Source organism: Pezoporus wallicus, unplaced genomic scaffold (genome assembly GCF_028554395.1).
Source record: "Pezoporus wallicus isolate ANWC-B61680 ecotype Strahan unplaced genomic scaffold, APGP_CSIRO_Pwel_v1 contig_5696, whole genome shotgun sequence".
NCBI classification, from domain to species: Eukaryota; Metazoa; Chordata; class Aves; order Psittaciformes; family Psittacidae; genus Pezoporus; species Pezoporus wallicus.
Window position 1 is genome coordinate 196,935 of NW_026642402.1, and position 17,046 is coordinate 213,980.

The 17,046-nt window shown below is 43.1% G+C and overlaps 1 protein-coding gene across 2 annotated transcripts in view; it reads left to right on the top strand.

The window, feature by feature from the left end:
* The first annotated feature begins 2,596 nt into the window (after nt 1-2,596).
* ANTXR2 (ANTXR cell adhesion molecule 2) overlaps nt 2,597-17,046 on the top strand; it is a 109,213-nt gene continuing 94,763 nt past the window's right edge. The window contains exons 1-7 of one of the 2 annotated variants that reach the window (XM_057429883.1): nt 2,597-2,906; nt 3,626-3,697; nt 6,005-6,076; nt 12,317-12,398; nt 13,400-13,507; nt 13,605-13,673; nt 14,451-14,531. In XM_057429883.1, coding sequence (XP_057285866.1) covers nt 2,761-2,906; nt 3,626-3,697; nt 6,005-6,076; nt 12,317-12,398; nt 13,400-13,507; nt 13,605-13,673; nt 14,451-14,531 — 630 coding nt within the window. In that variant the 5' untranslated portion in view covers nt 2,597-2,760. Of the gene's footprint in view, nt 2,907-3,162; nt 3,424-3,625; nt 3,698-6,004; nt 6,077-12,316; nt 12,399-13,399; nt 13,508-13,604; nt 13,674-14,450; nt 14,532-17,046 lie in introns of those variants that run through there. The other variant, XM_057429884.1, reaches the window with a different exon arrangement.

A 17,046-nucleotide genomic window follows, 5' to 3' on the forward strand; every position in this document is an offset into this window, starting at 1 on the left:
CTCACCTATCAACAATGCTCAAGCTCTCTTGACTTCCCTGAACAGTATGCCAGACTTTATATCCATAGTGAAACAGAGATCCCCGTATGGAAGCCTGCAGTAAGCTGTGCTTTTCCCATAGCCACATCAGTTCTTGCCAGAGAGAAATACAAATTACGTGTTTCTCCTTTAGACTGTTGTTTAGTAACCCCTCCTGAATCAAAGATGCACCTCTGGGTATGAAGGACTTACCTGTGTGAGACACAGCATTGGGGTTTAGCGGCTATGGTGCATGAGGCACCCATACCTCTGTGTAACACCAGCAGGATGCCCTGCAGTGTGAGGATTATCAGCAAATTAAAAGCTGACAATGGAAAAGCCACTGTTGAAAGGGAAATGTAAATTAGATGGTCAACCTAAGTAATGAGGTAGTTACTATGAGAGTAAAAGAAAAAGCATCTTGGGAACAAACGGTATGGTTCTAGGTAATATCCCCTATACAGCCCCATAAAACATTAATTTAGTAAAAGCCATGAGGCCATGACAGCTTTCTGCCAGTCACAAACACACACCGCCTCATGAATCATTTATTGGGCAGGTGATGGGGGAAATCAGTAATTTCTGAGGTATTTTTGTCTTGGTAAATGGCTCAACCTCTGACCACTTCCACCACAAGCCAGAGCTGTCAGATTATGAAGGAAACATGGGTATTTGTCACAAGGCACAGGGCACCTCTGGACTGCGTTTTGTCTTTCCCCAGCTGGGGAGCTTTATTGACTCATCGCTTCTGTGATTGATGTTATGATGGGAGACAGATTTCTGAGAGCTCTAGCATGTTACCTGACTAGTAAAATGTCACTTAACACATTAAAAGAGAGAATCATAGAATTACAGAATAGTTTGGGTTGGAAAGGACCTTAAGATCATCCAGGTCCAGCCCCCTGACATGGGTAGGAATGCCTCACACTACACCATGTAGCCCAAGGCTCTGTCTACGTTGGCCTTGAACACTGCCAGGGATGGAGCATTTACCACTTCTTTGGGCTACCTGTTCCAGTGTCTCACTACCCTCACAAGGAAGAACTACCTTTTTATATCTAACCTGAACTTCCCCTGTTTCAGTTTACACCCAACACCTGCTGTCCTATCACTATAGCCCCTAATGAAGAGTCTCTCTCTGGCAATTCAAGAATCCTGAGTCTGGTCCTCATCTGAAGTCTCCTGAAGTCTCTGGTGCTCGAGAGCTGGATCCGGAGCTCCTGTGCATTGCAGTGGTCAGCACAGCCCCCTGTAAATCAAAGCTGCTGTTAAAACAAAGCACTGGGTACACAAATGGGGAAAGCCAGAATAACTGATTTCATCTCAAGTCCTCTTAACTGCTTGTCACATTGTGCTTGTGAAGAGAACTCCAGAAAGGAAACAAAGACATACAGGCTAGACATTTATTAATAACTTAGGGGATAATTTTGGTGTATGAAGCATACCACATGACTGGCATTTTCCTTCTAAGAAAATTCATGCATCTTTTTAGCCTTCAGATAATATTTTAAGTTTATTAAGCATGTTAAAACCTGAAACCACAGATGGAAAACTCTGAAGGATGATATTCTTGCAGCACAAAGCAATGCTTTCCACAGAGCCTCATGTTCGCTGTGAAGAATCCAGCCTATGCCTCAAATCAAATGTCTGCTCTGTATTTAGTTTTGCAAAGCCTGCTGTAAATCGGTGGTTACCACGTGCACTGTCCCAGAGCACCAGTTTAGAGCTATTGTAGCCAGTTTCTGACACCAAGGACATGGCCAATGTATATGGGTGTAGTAGGGGTTGCAACAGCCTTCAGCTGGCTGCTGGTTCAGAAATCTGTTTTATATGCAGCATCTCTGGCAAAGAACACTCAAGATTGTCCCTGTCCATGGCAGGGGTTTGGAACTAGATGATCTTAAGGTCTTCCAACGAAAACCATGCTATGATTCTACGATTAATAAGAAATTAAAAATAAAGGATTCCACCCCTGACAGTGCTCAAGGCAAAGCTGGATGGGGCTTACGGCAACCTGGTCTAGTGGAAGGTGTCCCTGCCTGTGGCAGGGGGTTGGAACTGCTTTAAGCTTTAAGGTCCCTTCCAACCTAAGCTATTCTATGATACCATGAGGTTGCTGGTTGCATCTCTTTGGAGGGGTGAGTGACTGGCTGAGCAGGCAAGTTGAGAATCGGATGCTGGTGAGAAGGTGTTTAGAGGGGGGTAGGGCTGAAGCTGCCTGCTCCCCCAGAGAACGAAAAGCTCATAAAGCCACCGGTTTTGTTACGGTGGAACGACATACTCCCACAATGTCCCCATCAATTCTGCCAACGGCCATGCCGGGGCCTTCCTGCTCCCCCGCTGACTGCCCCACGCGTGGGCCTCACTCCGCTGCCCCGCATTGACACCGGCTACCGGGACCCCGCCGCAGCCCCGCGCCCGGGCGGAGGGCTGGCGCCGTGAATCCGGGTCAGGCGCGGCCGCCGCCTGCCGGGGAGGTACCTTCGGCGAGAGGGCTGCAGGGCCGCCATTGCCCAAATCGCGGGTGGCCGCCACCACACCGCTGGGGCGGGTGAGGGACGCGGGAGGCGGTCCGAGCCCGCCCGGGCCCGGCCCCCGCCCCAAGCGCCGCCGCTGACGGTCGGAGAGGGCCGCGCCGCGCCGCGCAAATCGCGGCGGAGGGTGAGGGGCTGTCGCTTTAGCACGGCCCGCGCCCGCTCAGCGGCAGGACGGCAGCGACGGCCGCCGCGTTCCCGAGATTCCATGGCGGGGCCCGCGCCCCGTGGGCGCCTCTCGCCGTTGCTGCTGCTGCCGGTGCTGCTGCTGCCGTCGGTGCCCGCCGCTGCTTCCCCAGCCCCGGAGGGTCCGTCGTGCCAGGGCGCGTTCGACATGTACTTCGTGCTGGACAAGTACGGGGTGCTCGCGGGGATGGGGTTGGGGTCGCGGTCGCCGCCGCCATCGCTTTTGTTCGCGCCGCGCGACGCTGAGGGGGAAAGCGCGGGATCTGTGGGGAGAGGGAGGGGGGGCATGCCCCGTGCCGGCCGTAAAAACGGGCTAACGGCCGCCACGGGATAACTAACGGGGAACCGGGCGGCTGAGTCACTCAGAAAGTTTGTGTTGTCGGTGGTGTGTGTGTGTCTGTGTGTCTGTGTCTGTGTGTGTCTGAGGTAACTCCACCCGACGCCCAAGGAGATGGTGAAGCTCGCAGCAAGTAGGTTATGTTTTTTGTCCGAAAGTACGCGGGTGGATGTCTGATTTTTGAGTCAGGCCGCATCTGCCACCCTTCCCCCTCCGCAGCTGTTGTGTTACCGTGTTCTTGTGGTGAAGTTCGCGCATAGCGGATCGCCAGCAGCGCGGGGACCCCGGCTGGCCGCAGAAGCTGTGCTGACGGGCCTCACGCGGCTCCTGAGGCTTTCAGTTCTTAATGTACACGTTTTGCAAGACAAACCGCGACAGAAATACGCTGGTGTGGTGCTCACGTACTTGGGAACTGGGGTTTGTGGTAACTAGAAATAATTAGAAAAGCAAATAGCCCCTTATGGTGTAATCTCTCACTGAAATCGTCACGCGTCCTTGCCTGGTTACCTTGAACAAGGCATTACTGATGTGCTTTTTGTTTTCTCTTCAGGTCTGGGAGTGTAGCACAGAACTGGCATGAAATATTTGATTTCGTAAATCAGCTGACAGAAAGATTTGTGAGGTGCGTTTTGTTACTTGTGACATCTGTAGTACAGGCGTATGTTGGGAAAGCCCCTATGGTTTTGTAGTCTCTCACAAACATCCTAAGATTTTGGCTTCTAGCACCCATGTTGCTCAAAATAATGGGAACTTCATTTTCTCATGTTTGGAGCTCAGTATAAAGGTGGTAAATGGGCATCTTTAAATACTTAATCTCTAACATTACTCTCAGATGTGTTGTTTTTTTAAAAACTTTTTCCATGAATTTTTATATAGGTAAATATATGGTACTGGTCAAAAGTGAGTATCATTCAAGCTCCAAGTACAGGATGTTTACGCCATGTTAACCAAATATTTGTTGTATGTATATGTAACCAGCTTTGTACCCCAGTAGCAGTGTTGTCTTGCTGTTGTGAATACTGGCCAACTGCACTCTGTAAAAACAGCTGACGAGTACTGTGACGCAGCATTTTGCTTTAAACACTCCCTCCTCCCCCCAAAATACCCAGATAAAACAAAGGAAGCCCCCCAAAGACAGACTCTGTGGTAGGTTTTCTAAGGAAAATGAAGTGCAGTCGGCAGTTATTATCTTGGCTTGCTAACAAAGAGATACAGTTAGGCTTGCATAATTAAATATTGCTTACATTCATCTTATAAAAAGCAAATCTTCTGTAAACTAAGTGGGTGACTCAAAGTTTTGAAAAGTATTTTGTAAGTTCTATCATAATAATAATAAGAAAGAGCATGAGGATGCCTGAGTCCCTACAGAAAGGGTGGAGCTTGTTAAGTGTAAATCTTTAAGTTCATCATCTTTTATAGCCAGTTGATGCTCTCTTTTGCCCCAGTTGTTGTGTGGTGTTCTGGGGGCATTACCTGAAATAAAGCTATTGAGTTGGCAAGTTAACTTAGCTGACCTGTCACACCAGAGGAGTATCAGAGAGCCAGACAGTCCAACCTACCAGCATCCCGCTTTGCACAACCCCTTCACAGCACAATGGCTCCTGGGCTCTTGTGGGAGCCTGAACTGTTCATCTCCCCCAGTGTTTCCCTCATGGGGCTGCAGTGCTGCTGGAGGCTGAAGAGGCTTTGTCCTGCCTTCAGGCCTTAGTATGCTTCTGGAATTGGGTGTGATATTGTTTGACCTTGCCCTTTCTTAAACTGAAAAGAGGAGTTGCAAGAAGGCGGCCAAGAACCAACTGGTAGCAGTTGCCTTGAGTCCTCACCTAAAGAATTAATGCATGGCAGTGCATCTGCTCTGCAGGTCAACTTGTCTGTAACATGGTTGCAGCAATAGCACTGCATGCCCATCACCTGGGTTCTGAAAGGCCTGTGTTTGGCAGCGCTCTTGGGTCTAATGGGTGTGTTCATAGGATTCTCCTCCATCCTCACAGTGTCTGAGTGCTTGGAGAAGGGGACAGAAATTGGGTGTCTTCTGAAGAGGACTGTTTATTGGTTGCTGCTAAAGATAGATTAGCTAAATGGTAACTTTGAGGTTATTACACAGGGAGAGTTGCATAAGAGAGAGGTAGGGAAGTCTTATGTTACGTGGACTAGGCAGTGATGTAATTGCCAGAGACTGGGTTTTGTTTAGCAATGGCTTGCAGCAACTAAGATACCATTATCAATTTACATTATCATTTAATTTAGAACATCTCAGAGGTTTCTATTCAGAGCTTTAACAGATAGACTGCAAGGCTGGATCTTAAATCCAGCACATGTGCAGTCCTGTGCAGACCTGCCCAGTACTGATATTTCCATGATGTCAATACTTTTAAGTTGCATCATTGACATAAGTCATAATATATTGGAATTGTCATGAATAAAAATTAAAAGTGGGTAGTAGAGATGTTGTTATATCTTACCTTAGGAAAGTTACTGTCTTGGGCTTCTAGAGTATCAGTTCTTGGGCATTTTCCATTGATAGTTGGATACGACTCCTTGTCATCTCATTGGAAGAGACAGGTGGGCTTCTTCAAAAAAAGGTTGAACTCCTTAATAAAATCATTTCATACTGTTTTTCTTTTTATAGTGACTTTTCCCCTGATACTTTTAAGGAAGATGGTCCAAATGTCACAACTGAAGTCAGGCAGAAAGGAATAACAACTCTGCTACTTCATTCTCAAAGCATCTGGGTGAGGGATAGAGGGCAGAAATCCTTTAATTCCTCTCTCCCTTTGGGTTTGCAGTTCAAAAGTATGTTCTTTAGAAGCTGGAGGATAAAGATAATACTAATGTAGCATGAATAAGTGAATGAAATGCTACGCATCTGTACATTTCTTTTCGTTTTCCTAAAATGTATTTTTTTTTTTCTCTTTACCTTTTTTAAAAGCCCCAAGATGAGATTATCATTTATCGTGTTTTCCACCCAGGCGCACGTCATTATGCCATTAACTGGAGACAGGTCAGTACACTGCTTTTTTAATTCTCCCTCTCTCTCCTCCCCCACCAAGAACTCTTATGAAATCAGAGAGACAGTAGAAGATACTGAACAATAACTGATACCTTTAACTGGTGGCCAGCTGTGAAGCCTTTGTTCAGAGCTGGATTTAATTTTGTGAACAAAGCAATGGATAGCCTAGTAATAAAGGAAAGAGAAGAATGACAGGAAATAAACTCTTGATATGAGCTCTGCCACTGATTTGCAGAACAACTGCAAGTAGTGCTTTCATCTCTGTATGACTCCCCATCTTCCTTGGCACAGCAGGAGAAATTATTCTTGCTTTTACTTTCGTAAAGCCCCATCTCTATGTAGGTATTCAGCATTTTTTTGTGTCTAGGTAAAGCACGCAATGGTAAATTAATGTTTCCCAAAGTCTCATATGAGGTAGGTATTTAGTTTTTAACGAATGGTACATAATAGCTAGTACAAGACTTACTGAAGAGACCCGTCTTTGGGAACAGACAAATGCCTCAGGCTACAGAAGTGAAATAGGATGTCTAAAACTCCAATTCTAAGCCCTTCCTGTTTTAACATTTAAAAAAGTGGTCTGATTTAGGAAAAGCCAAGTGTTCACTTCCCCCCATGTGGGCTTGGATACTGACAAGATCATAAGCCATTTTTCTTAATGGCTTGAGAGAGGTCAGGAGAGGACACTAAGCCTGTTCTGAGGACTGCTGAAGTCAATGAGATCCTTTCTCTCCATTTCATTAGGCCTTTAATCCATGTCAGAGGCCTACTCCCTATCAGGACCGAAGAGTAAGCACAGATAGGACACAGACTGCTTGAAATGCATGGGCAGAACTCTGGAGCCCAGTCACAGAAACACAAGCGCTTTTTTCATTGCGTGTCTGTGGCACACTTGAAGCTATTGAGAGGAAAATGTTTTTCTCGGAAGCCTTTTTTAAAGCATAGGGAGAACCTTCTTCAGCTCTAGTGAGTTCCTTTGTGGGACTTTTCTTTAATACAAAGTTTGCCAATGCTTTTGTGAGTGTGGTAGGGAAAGGAAATTACTATTAAGGAGGAATTATAAGGAGAATAAAGAACGAAACATTAGCAATTGTGACCATACATGTGTAGGTAAGAATGGATATGGTAGGAACAGCTGTCCTTCTAAATATTAATGAACTTAACAGGAAAATTTGTTAGAATGTCTAACTCCCATTGTTCCAAACAGAAGACAAGGATGTGAAGTACAGTGCAGTTTTGGGGATGGGTGTGTGTATGTGTGATTATGGGATATTATGGCTTAGGGGTTTTTATGTGCATTTTGGACTTGCAGGGATGTTTTTCCCCTTGACTACTCGCTAATTTCCAGAAGGCAGGAAACCACAATTCATTCCCAGCAGTTAGTTCAAAGTAGGGATCTCTTGTTTTGAAAGCCTTAGGCTTCTGATTGTTTCCACAAAGCTCTTGCTGGTTTTTACTGCGCAATAAAGCTGTGGACATAAAGAAGCTCGCACCATAGAGCCGAAGCACCCAGATTACCAAATATGTTGTGACTGTGAGCAGTGCTATGTGAATAACTCTGGAAACAGAAGACACTGCTAACCACAGTACACACAATGCTATAATAAATACATAGAAAAAAAAAAAACCAACATCCAGAGGACAACACTTCTCACAATGGTTATATTCTATTTTAGAGGTACATGTTTCCCCTGTCAAGTTCAGCTGTAAGCTGTAAACTAAGTGCTAAACAAAGATCAGAGCATTCATATTTGGGGCTCAGTTTTGCTACTAGTTCTGAAAAGCAAGTTGTTTGGAAAAGTGGATACTCTTACAAATGTCATCCAGATGGCACAATGAGGTCTGTGTTCTTTTCTGGCCAGCTGTATGCTGGCCAGCAGAATTCCAGGTGTCTGTAAATCCATTTCTGCAGTGTTTCACTGACATCCCTGGCCAGGAGCAGCCTTGCTGACTTTGCTTCAGTGAAACTCCTGTTGGAGCTAAAGAAAGATTGTATTAATGAGGGTGGAAAAATAGGACACTTGAGTATCTTGCTGTGCTTGTCTGTAGTCTGGTTAGAGATGACTATTCCTCTGTTGTACAGACACATGCGATCTAGCAAGACATGTATTTGAGCCTCAGTCACATGAGCTAACCCTATGCTTCGGTTCAAGAAACTTGCCAAAACACAGCCATCTGCAGAGCGCATGTTCTGCTGAGCGTATGAAGTACAGCAGAGTCAACCACTTAATGTGTTTTCCATCTGGAGCCCATGCAGGAGGCCTAAAGTTTGAAGCAGAATATTTATTATAATGGTACTGAGCCCTGTGTAGTATTTGAGAGATGCAGAAAGCAGGAGCCTCCTCCAAATTCTGCATTTGAGGATGCCAGTGTGCAGAGTTTACTTTCACCAGTACAACAGCTCTGTTGGTCAGGGAAGTAAGCATCCCTCTTTCTGATAAAGAACACCCCCTCCTGATTTATTTCACTAACAACTTTGTGTGTTTTCCTGTTGTGATACTTAGCAGCAAAACCCTAGTACTTGTTTTGTTTGCCTTGGTTAGAGATGAAGTGTGTTGCCTCACAGGCACACAGCCGCATTCCTGACAATAAATATGTGCTCATGGGAATCACAGTTTCCCTGCTAGCACTTATACTCCCAGCACAATGAAAAATGAGTCAAGATTCCAGCACTTCAATAGGTAGAATGCAACATGGAAAAGAAATACAAGACACTGTTCCCCATCCAGAAGAGCTGAGAACACCACTACTTAAAGCTGCATAGATACTGGTGGAGACTCAGTGTTCCATACAAAGCTAAACCTTTACCCAGCTAAGTCAGCATGACTCAAGGCCTATGCAACAACTGGAGCTGGTTCTAACCTCTGCAGCACTAATGTACAAGCACAATTTTTTTTTTTTTTTTTTTAAGAATCAGTCCTCCAGCATGCTTTGCTTTCTAGCAAGTATAAGACTTTCTTTTTACACATTGAAGCTGCATATATTTCCTTTAAGGCAAATGATTGTCCGTTTTTGTTAAGTGTTCTTACTCTCAAAGACAGTATCATGTCACTGAGAAACTAAGGTGGCTTGTGCTGTGTACCTAATCTGCAGTCCTCTTAAATGGAGTGGGATCTACATCCTGCTGTAGTAGAAAGAAGTATTTATTGCCTATCTTCCACTGCCAGCAAGTGCTGGCTGTGGCCCTTTCTACACAAGGAGACAAGGCAATGCCTTAATCAGTAGTTTGACCACTTGGCTGCTGACAGCACTGGTTTTGGGATTGTGTCAATTAAACTTACTTGAAGCGAAAGATAAGACTAAACAATAATGAAAACAGTACCTGTTGAGTTGCTTGCAGCCTGGTGTGACCGAATTTATGCGGAGAAACCTCTCCTGCAAACTGTTGAATAGTTTCCTTGGTGTTAATTCAAACTTGGAAAGGCAAATGGTTACGTTTAGACCTGAAAGCAAATCTGAATTGTGGAGCATGCTCAGGTAAGGAGCATGTTTAATTGCAACAGTTTAATTGGTGTTAAATCGAATTCTTCAGTCGTTTGCAGAGCTGGGCTGCTTTGTTATGTCTCTTTACTAAATGGTCTGTTTACAACTCTAAGTTTAGTTCCACAGTGCCCTGCCTTGAGGAGGCACTGAAGATGTAAGACAAGCTCATTACAGACTTTGGCCTGAGCAGGGTTGGCACAGCCTCCCTGACAGCAAACAGCCTCTGCATCTGTGGTGCAGCAAGGTAGAGCACAGCAGAGTTCCCCAGACAGGTGAGAGCAGTGGGTGCTGCTAGACCTGCCACCAGAACCCCTCCTGACCTCAGCCAGGCCGGGATTACTCCTGCAGCCCCTGCTTATGATCTAGCCAAAAAGAAACCATAGAAGCAAAATGACAGAGAGCTTGTAGCTGTCATTGTGTTTGGCTGGCTGCTGCTGGAAGAAATATCTGAAGTAGCTAGAAAGCTCCATAAAAGAGAGAACAAACAGGGTAGCTATTAAAAATTAGATGCGCCTTTTCTGAAAAGCGAAGATGTGATGCAGCACATATGCTGAGTAGGGAAGAGATATTAAATTTGTACTCCTTCAGCCCAAACACAGACAGGCTGTGAGTTGCTGATTTTGTTTTGCTTTTTCCACCTCCTTCCTTTGTTTGACTTAAACCATGAAGCCAGTGGTCCTTCAGCCTGTATCACTGTTACTAAACTGTATTGCATCCAGACACCCAGACTGAGGTCATGGCTCTGTTATTTCAAGTGGAAAACAGACCTTCTCTGTGGATTTTTGTGGCTACAAAAAATTATTACAGAAACAGGAAAAGGAGACTTTTGAGAGTACTGAAGAGCAGGAACAGGGGCTTCAAAATGCTATAGCTGGTTGATTAAAGAGTCCCATTATCAGAATGATTTAGGCAGACACGACCTCATGTGCCCACCTTCCAAATTGGCTGGGTGTGAGCTTCAGCGTGATTGAACCAGCCTCTCTTGCTGTCTGGTAGGGGTTTTTTGCTGGGGCCCTAAGTCACACACCCACACTGGCGTTGTGACATCCAGACCAGGACTTGCTCGTACTTGACCAGCTTGGAGCTTGGTCGCATCTGGCTGGGCTTATCCAGCCCTAAGGGAAAGAGGTAGTGACTGATTAAACGCAGCTAAAAAATCTTAATGCTGCCAAAGATTTTCCTGGAACCCCTTGTAGGCAGAGGCTTGGAAACACCAGAGATTTCTCTGTGACCAGGTTGCAAGACATTTTAGATAAATAAAACTGAACTGATTGTACAAAAGCTATTTTTGCAAAATGAAATCTGTTTCAGAAAACTGGGACTTCAGTTGCTGCTTGTTTCTTGGCAGCAGAACACTTAACGCCTGTGATGTGCTGCCACTCATTTCTGGCAAGCACTAAGTATGTGATTTATAATCTGTGTTCATACATGATCAGTTTCAAGTTGTTTCTATAGATGCTGAATGTAAAATATTTGGATCAAGCAGATTGTATTATCTTACATAACTTCTTCCCTTCCATATATTCAACACCGTATTTCTCTCTTCCCCTCCCCTCTTGTATCGGTTGATCCTGTGACTGGGAGCTCATTCCAGCTACGGGTCATACTTTGAAACAGAGCTTCTAAACATAGAGGAAGCCTATCAGTGGAACAAATGACTAGTGGGTGGCATTCAGGCCGAGAGGCATATGCATTCTTTCTCATTTTGTATGCCCTAAGGAAAGCTTTCACGCATCCTACAATGTATTTTCCCCTCCTTTTCCTCAACCCTGCTGGTTTACTCTTTATTGCCTATGTTTGTTAGAGTGTTCTATATATTCTGGCCCATTTTTTGTCCCTACTTTGTTTTTACTTATCCTTTACTAGCACAACTTGCTGTGGGCTTCACTGGAAATTTGCTTGCATGAGAACTTGCAGATTTGATTCTTCAGTAAAGTCTCTCTGCCTTTCTCTCCCTGCTTATGCTGATTTCACTTGAAAGAATTCCTTTTGTGCTTCCTTCCAGCTTCTCCAGTCTTAACATCATAGTTCGGTGAGCGGCTTGCAGTCCAAGATGGATTTTTTAAAGGCCTGTGAGAGGTCACGCCACAACCTTATCCTTAAATATAAATGACCTGTGTAAGTGTGACGTCTTGTCAGAGGTCACACAGAAACAGCCAAAAATGTTGACCCCCCCCCCCCCCCCAACGTGTTCATAATCCTGGTCCCTTCCTTAGATACAAGAGGGGTCTTGCAAACGCTGCATCTGCCTGTCGATACTTATTTTGCTAGACTAATTACTGCAATTCTGTGCTACTCCATTGAATACCTGCATATTGACCCAGAAGATTTCTCTAGAAACAGAACTGCTGTTTTAGGGGATTTCTTTTTTAATTGCAGCATGATTGGAAGTGAAGTTGGTTTAATTGAGCAAAGTAGACTTACTACAACAGCATTTCCACTGGGTTATTTAATGCTGAGGCTTTGTCACTTCTTGGCAATACCTACTCTGTCTGAATCAATTTTACTTGATTCTAGCTCTTTGACTCACTGAGGCATACTGTGTTAGTTAGGTCTAAAATATCTGTTACCACAGTGCTGCTTCCGTTGTGAATACAAAATCTGCCTCCACATGGTATCGCAGCTAAATGCTATATTTGCAGAATTGAATTTCGCATCTCCTCTATGACAAAGGCTAATTTTCGCATCAATAAACTAACCTCTTTCCCCACTTCAGATCATGCTAACAATCTCCTACCTTTTTGTTTTCAGGGAGAGAATCAAGAAAGGTCTTAAGGATTTGGAGGAGGTAAAACCAGCAGGTGACACATACATACATGAAGGTTTAAAACAGGTAGGTTTTACTCATCTTCTTGCAATCAGAATATCCCATGTTCTTACCCTTTGGACAGCAGCAGCTATAACCTGTAGCATAAATGGGTTGATTGTATGCCTCAGTCTGTTACACTCAAATCTTTTTGGTTTCCTATGTGGTCCCAAGATTACTCAGATACTATGCAAATCCCATGCAGAAGATTAGCCATCATAGAAAATGGCCATATGGAATTTCTTTGACTTGATCCTTCACAGAGAGAGCAGTTCTTTGTCGTGAATTTAACAGCTAACGCAGCATACCAATTACATGGTAAATAGTCACAGACAGCTTTGTAGGGCTGTGAGCCTTAAAGAGCCTTCTAGAACATGTACTTATGGAGAGTTGACTGCACAGATAAGCGTTTTCAAGACAAATAGTCTTACTTTTAGACTATATTAATTATGGAGTTCCCAACTGCTTGTATTTTATTGAGAATGTACAGTTAAAGGATGCTTTGTGATTTTGCTGAACCACTCAGGCCCTGAAGGTGACGATCTAAGTATTACTGATAAAAAATTAGTTTCTTCCTTTGGCCTATGAAGCCAAATTTGTACCTGTGATATAGGGGCTGAAAAACCAGACAAACACAAGTTGTTGCCGTGTAAAAAAAAACAAACAAACTTAGTTTTAAGCCATTCTTTTTATGTCCTGGAAGCTAATGCCTGGCATTTGAACTCTGGGGAGTAGCACAGGAAACCTTATGGTGGATCTAAAGAGAGGTGATCTTCACAACTCAGAGAGCATCTGTCCTGAAAAAATCAAGTGTTTCCAGGTGTTGATCAGTTGGTGACCCTGGCACTTTGGAAATGGGTTCATGATTTCCTTGTTAGTAGTGAGTTAAAGAGGGGCAGAAGATTGTCACAAGATGGGTTTGAAGATGGGGCTGAGTGTGGTTTCAGATGCTGCACTCATGTAGAAGATGAATCTTGGTTAAAAGCTTAGGTGTAATTTTCAGCTGGATAAATATTTTTTGTTTTCAGGCCAACATGCAAATTGCAAAGCAAGGAGCCTCAAGGTTTTCTAGTATCATCATTGCACTGACAGATGGCAAGCTAGATGGTCTGATTCCCTTGCATGCAGAGAAAGAGGTGAGCACTAGGTGAAAATGCATGTTATATTCTGAAGAGTTTGGGTGTTGCGTCTTGAATGAAAAATTGCTTATTCCTCTGTTTTATTTTGGGACAGGCAAAGAAATCCAGAGAGCTGGGAGCTAGAGTTTACTGTGTTGGTGTCCTTGATTTCATACAAGAACAGGTAAGAGCATTACTAATGTAGATTACTAGGCAGTACCTTGTCACAAGGTTGTATACATCAAAATCAAGTAATTTTACTTGCATTAGGCAGTATAATATCTTCTCTGGCTCAGGAAGCAGACACTCGGATGTGTACCTAGACATAAATAGAATGTGTGGGTGTTGTTTTCATTGCTGAGAAGACCTGTCGGAAATACCCTTGCTAACTAGTAGCTGCCAGCAGGAAAGGATGCTGGCAGAACCCCTTTCATTAAGATGGCAAGTAGATTAAGCTACAAGTGGCATGAACAGAGTAGCTATAGACAAGCTGCAAGCAGTATGTATAACAACAAGGATGAGAAAAAGGAAGAAGGATCCATGTCCTTCATTGATTGAAAGCTCTTCCAGAGTTGCTATGTCCTGATGAAGGCTATAGCTACTCTTGTGAAAGTGACTTGAATGGAGAAGTGTACAAAAGACTTTACTGTAGAAGCTACGTAGAAAGGCTTTTTAATGGAAGATGGAGCAAACAGGGAAGGTAATTCTGGAAAGTTACAAAATCACTGCCAAGGTACAGCTCTAAAAGGTTTCCTTAGTGTGGTGGTTTTGTTAGTTGCAGTATGTTGTAGTAAGTTCTCCCATTTAGAAAAATCAGCTGTGAGGGAGCTCAAAATTTTCTTTCTCTTTGCAGAGTGGATGAGAGTTTGTTTTAGACATTTACATTTTAAGGGTGAAAAGCAGTGGGACAAATTTTATTTGCCAAATGATTCACGTGTTTGAACATGTTTTCTCTCAAAAGCTTGAAAAGATTGCTGACACAAAAGAGCAAGTCTTCCCTGTCACTGGAGGATTCCAGGCACTCAAAGGGATAATCAATTCTGTGAGTATCAGGCAACAAGCTTACCACTTCCTCAAGATTACAGCTTACTCTCCTATTCCACTTACTTTTTCAAGCAGAACTGGTTCATAAAAAGTAATTGAAATATGTTAAGTTCTCTCTTCCTTATCTTAGACATGCAGTTCTGTAAATTAACATTGCCTGCCACCCCTGCACTTACTCATGCTCAGACCTTGCAAGGAGTTTGGGGCTCCATACAAGTGTGGTGAGTTTGAGGGGGATGCATTGAGGAATGACTGGTACAGGTTTAGTCTGAAAAATATCAAGCCTGTTAGGAGAGTTGAGAGCAACAGGTTAAAATCGTTAGGGATGAGAGCACTTCCGGAATTGCCCAAATCTTCATATACAGAGGAGCATTTTAAATACATCCTTCAGTCTTGACTTTAACCACTTGTTTTCCCAGTATGCAGTAGGACTTTCAGTTCCCTTTTTACAACTTGCCATGAGAAACTCCCATGACCATCAAACTGGTTACCCTGATTTGCAAAAAGGGATCAAAACAAAAGGAACATTTTGGTTAGGATCAGTGGCTTGATAGTATTTTAGATAGGTGTCAAGAAGACACCTTTAGTTGTGGGGAGGCAATTTATTTGCCTCATCTTAAACTAAAGATGCGTGTTTTATGCAAGGTTAACAGTGCTCCTGCTGCTGTGTGTAGGCAACATGATGGAATAAAACTTATTGTCAAAAGTCAAGTCAAAAGCAATAATTAAATCCTTTTTCTGAGAGAGATCCCACTATAATTCATTTCTTTTTTTTCTTTTAATAAAGGATATTACTCACATACAGGATATTATACAGTCATGAATTGATCACTTCCCTTGAATAGTGTGGTTTTTTTTGTGGAAGTTAATGTCATAGTGAAACAGCTTATTTTCCTTCTTGTTGCTTGAAATAAATGTAATTTTAGAATCCTCCTTGCACATTCTAAAGGAATATAATCAACCTTTTCATGCAGTGACATTTATTTTCTTGAAAAGAGGGTGCATCCCATGTGGTACTGTCTTTAAAAATCTCTTTCTGTGCCAATTTAAAGGTTTAGAAGTTACTCTGCTAGTGTGAAGTGAAGCAACATTGAAGCCACTAATGATAGATTTATTTATAAGAGCTGAATGTTTAACCTTGATTGATTATGTTATGTTTCCATGGAGACTGCATTTCAAAATGTGTGTGTCAAGACAGAACTAGATAAAGGGCTAAAGACATTTGTGTTCAGAGTTTCCCTTCCAACGGGGGTCACTGACCTGCATATTGGACCTTTCCAAGGTGTCAGGGTTCTCCATTCTGGTTGCTCCAAGAAGAAGCAGCAGGAGTATAATCGCTTAAGGTTTCTGAAGAGCTCAGCTTGAGGAGTCTTAATTCAAACATGCAGAAGATTAGCATAACCTGTGGGTTGTCTTGTTAGCCCCTCATCCAAGGTATTCTAGGGCAGCGTTTGGCTAGTAGCAGTTCCACTCTGACTCTTTTAGACCTCCCAGGAGCTTTCAAGCATCTTCACCTTTTTGTGGAGAGAGTGAGGGAAGCTTTTCTGGTAAGATTTGGCAGATGGTGTTTGCCCAAGCCTCAATCCAGCTTCTTCTGGCTCTTTTGAAAATTCCAAGTGTAAAACTCCAAGATTTGTGGATATTCTAGCTGTACAGCAAGAAAAGACACATAATGGCAGCATTATATAACAGCTTAGCGCTGACATGGACTGTAATGAAAAAGCATACTTCAAATACACTATTCTCTGTGTATTTCTATTGTCTGTTCCTTTAAACTGTGACTGAACTCCTGAATTGTTCAGGGTTTTATTTAATAGAATACAGCTGGAACACATATTCAGCACTTGGCTTACTGCAGATTTCTGTCCATAAAAAGATGTTGTGGCTGTCTTGGGGGTGGGAGGGGAAAGCAGTGGAAAATACTATTTCTGATAAAGGAGAATGAGAAGGCCTTTCTGATAGGAAACATATAAACTGAATTCAGTCTTACATGCATCAGTCTCGTTTGTGGGGATAAAGGATCAAACAAAACCAGTTAGTGCTAGTGACTGAATAGCTCCCAAGAGCTTTTAGAGGCTTGAATACTGTTTACAGCTTTCTGAAAAGCACTGAATCTAAATAGAGTTTCATTTAGCTGTCAAAGCATTTGGAGCAATCCTTTTACTCTTTTCTGGTAAGCACATTAAATGTATTTGTTTGAAGTAGTGAGAAAATGTACCCTGACAATGTCCCTGTTTTACCACAGAATGTGGATAGAAGTATCTATAGATGAAGTTATTTTGCTTGATGGTTGGATTTTTTTTTGTGTCTGTGTGTTTTATGTGTGCTGGCTGTATCACCAACATGAGGTTTTGGTATGCTGTACTTTTAAGTCAATTCTTTTTGAAGGGGTTCTTAGCAATTGTGATGGTTCATTCTCATTTCACTATAAAATTTATAAGCAGGTTTAACTGAACATGAAATACTAGTTTTTCCTTTTTATTCACAATTATAAATCCATTTCAGTTTATAAG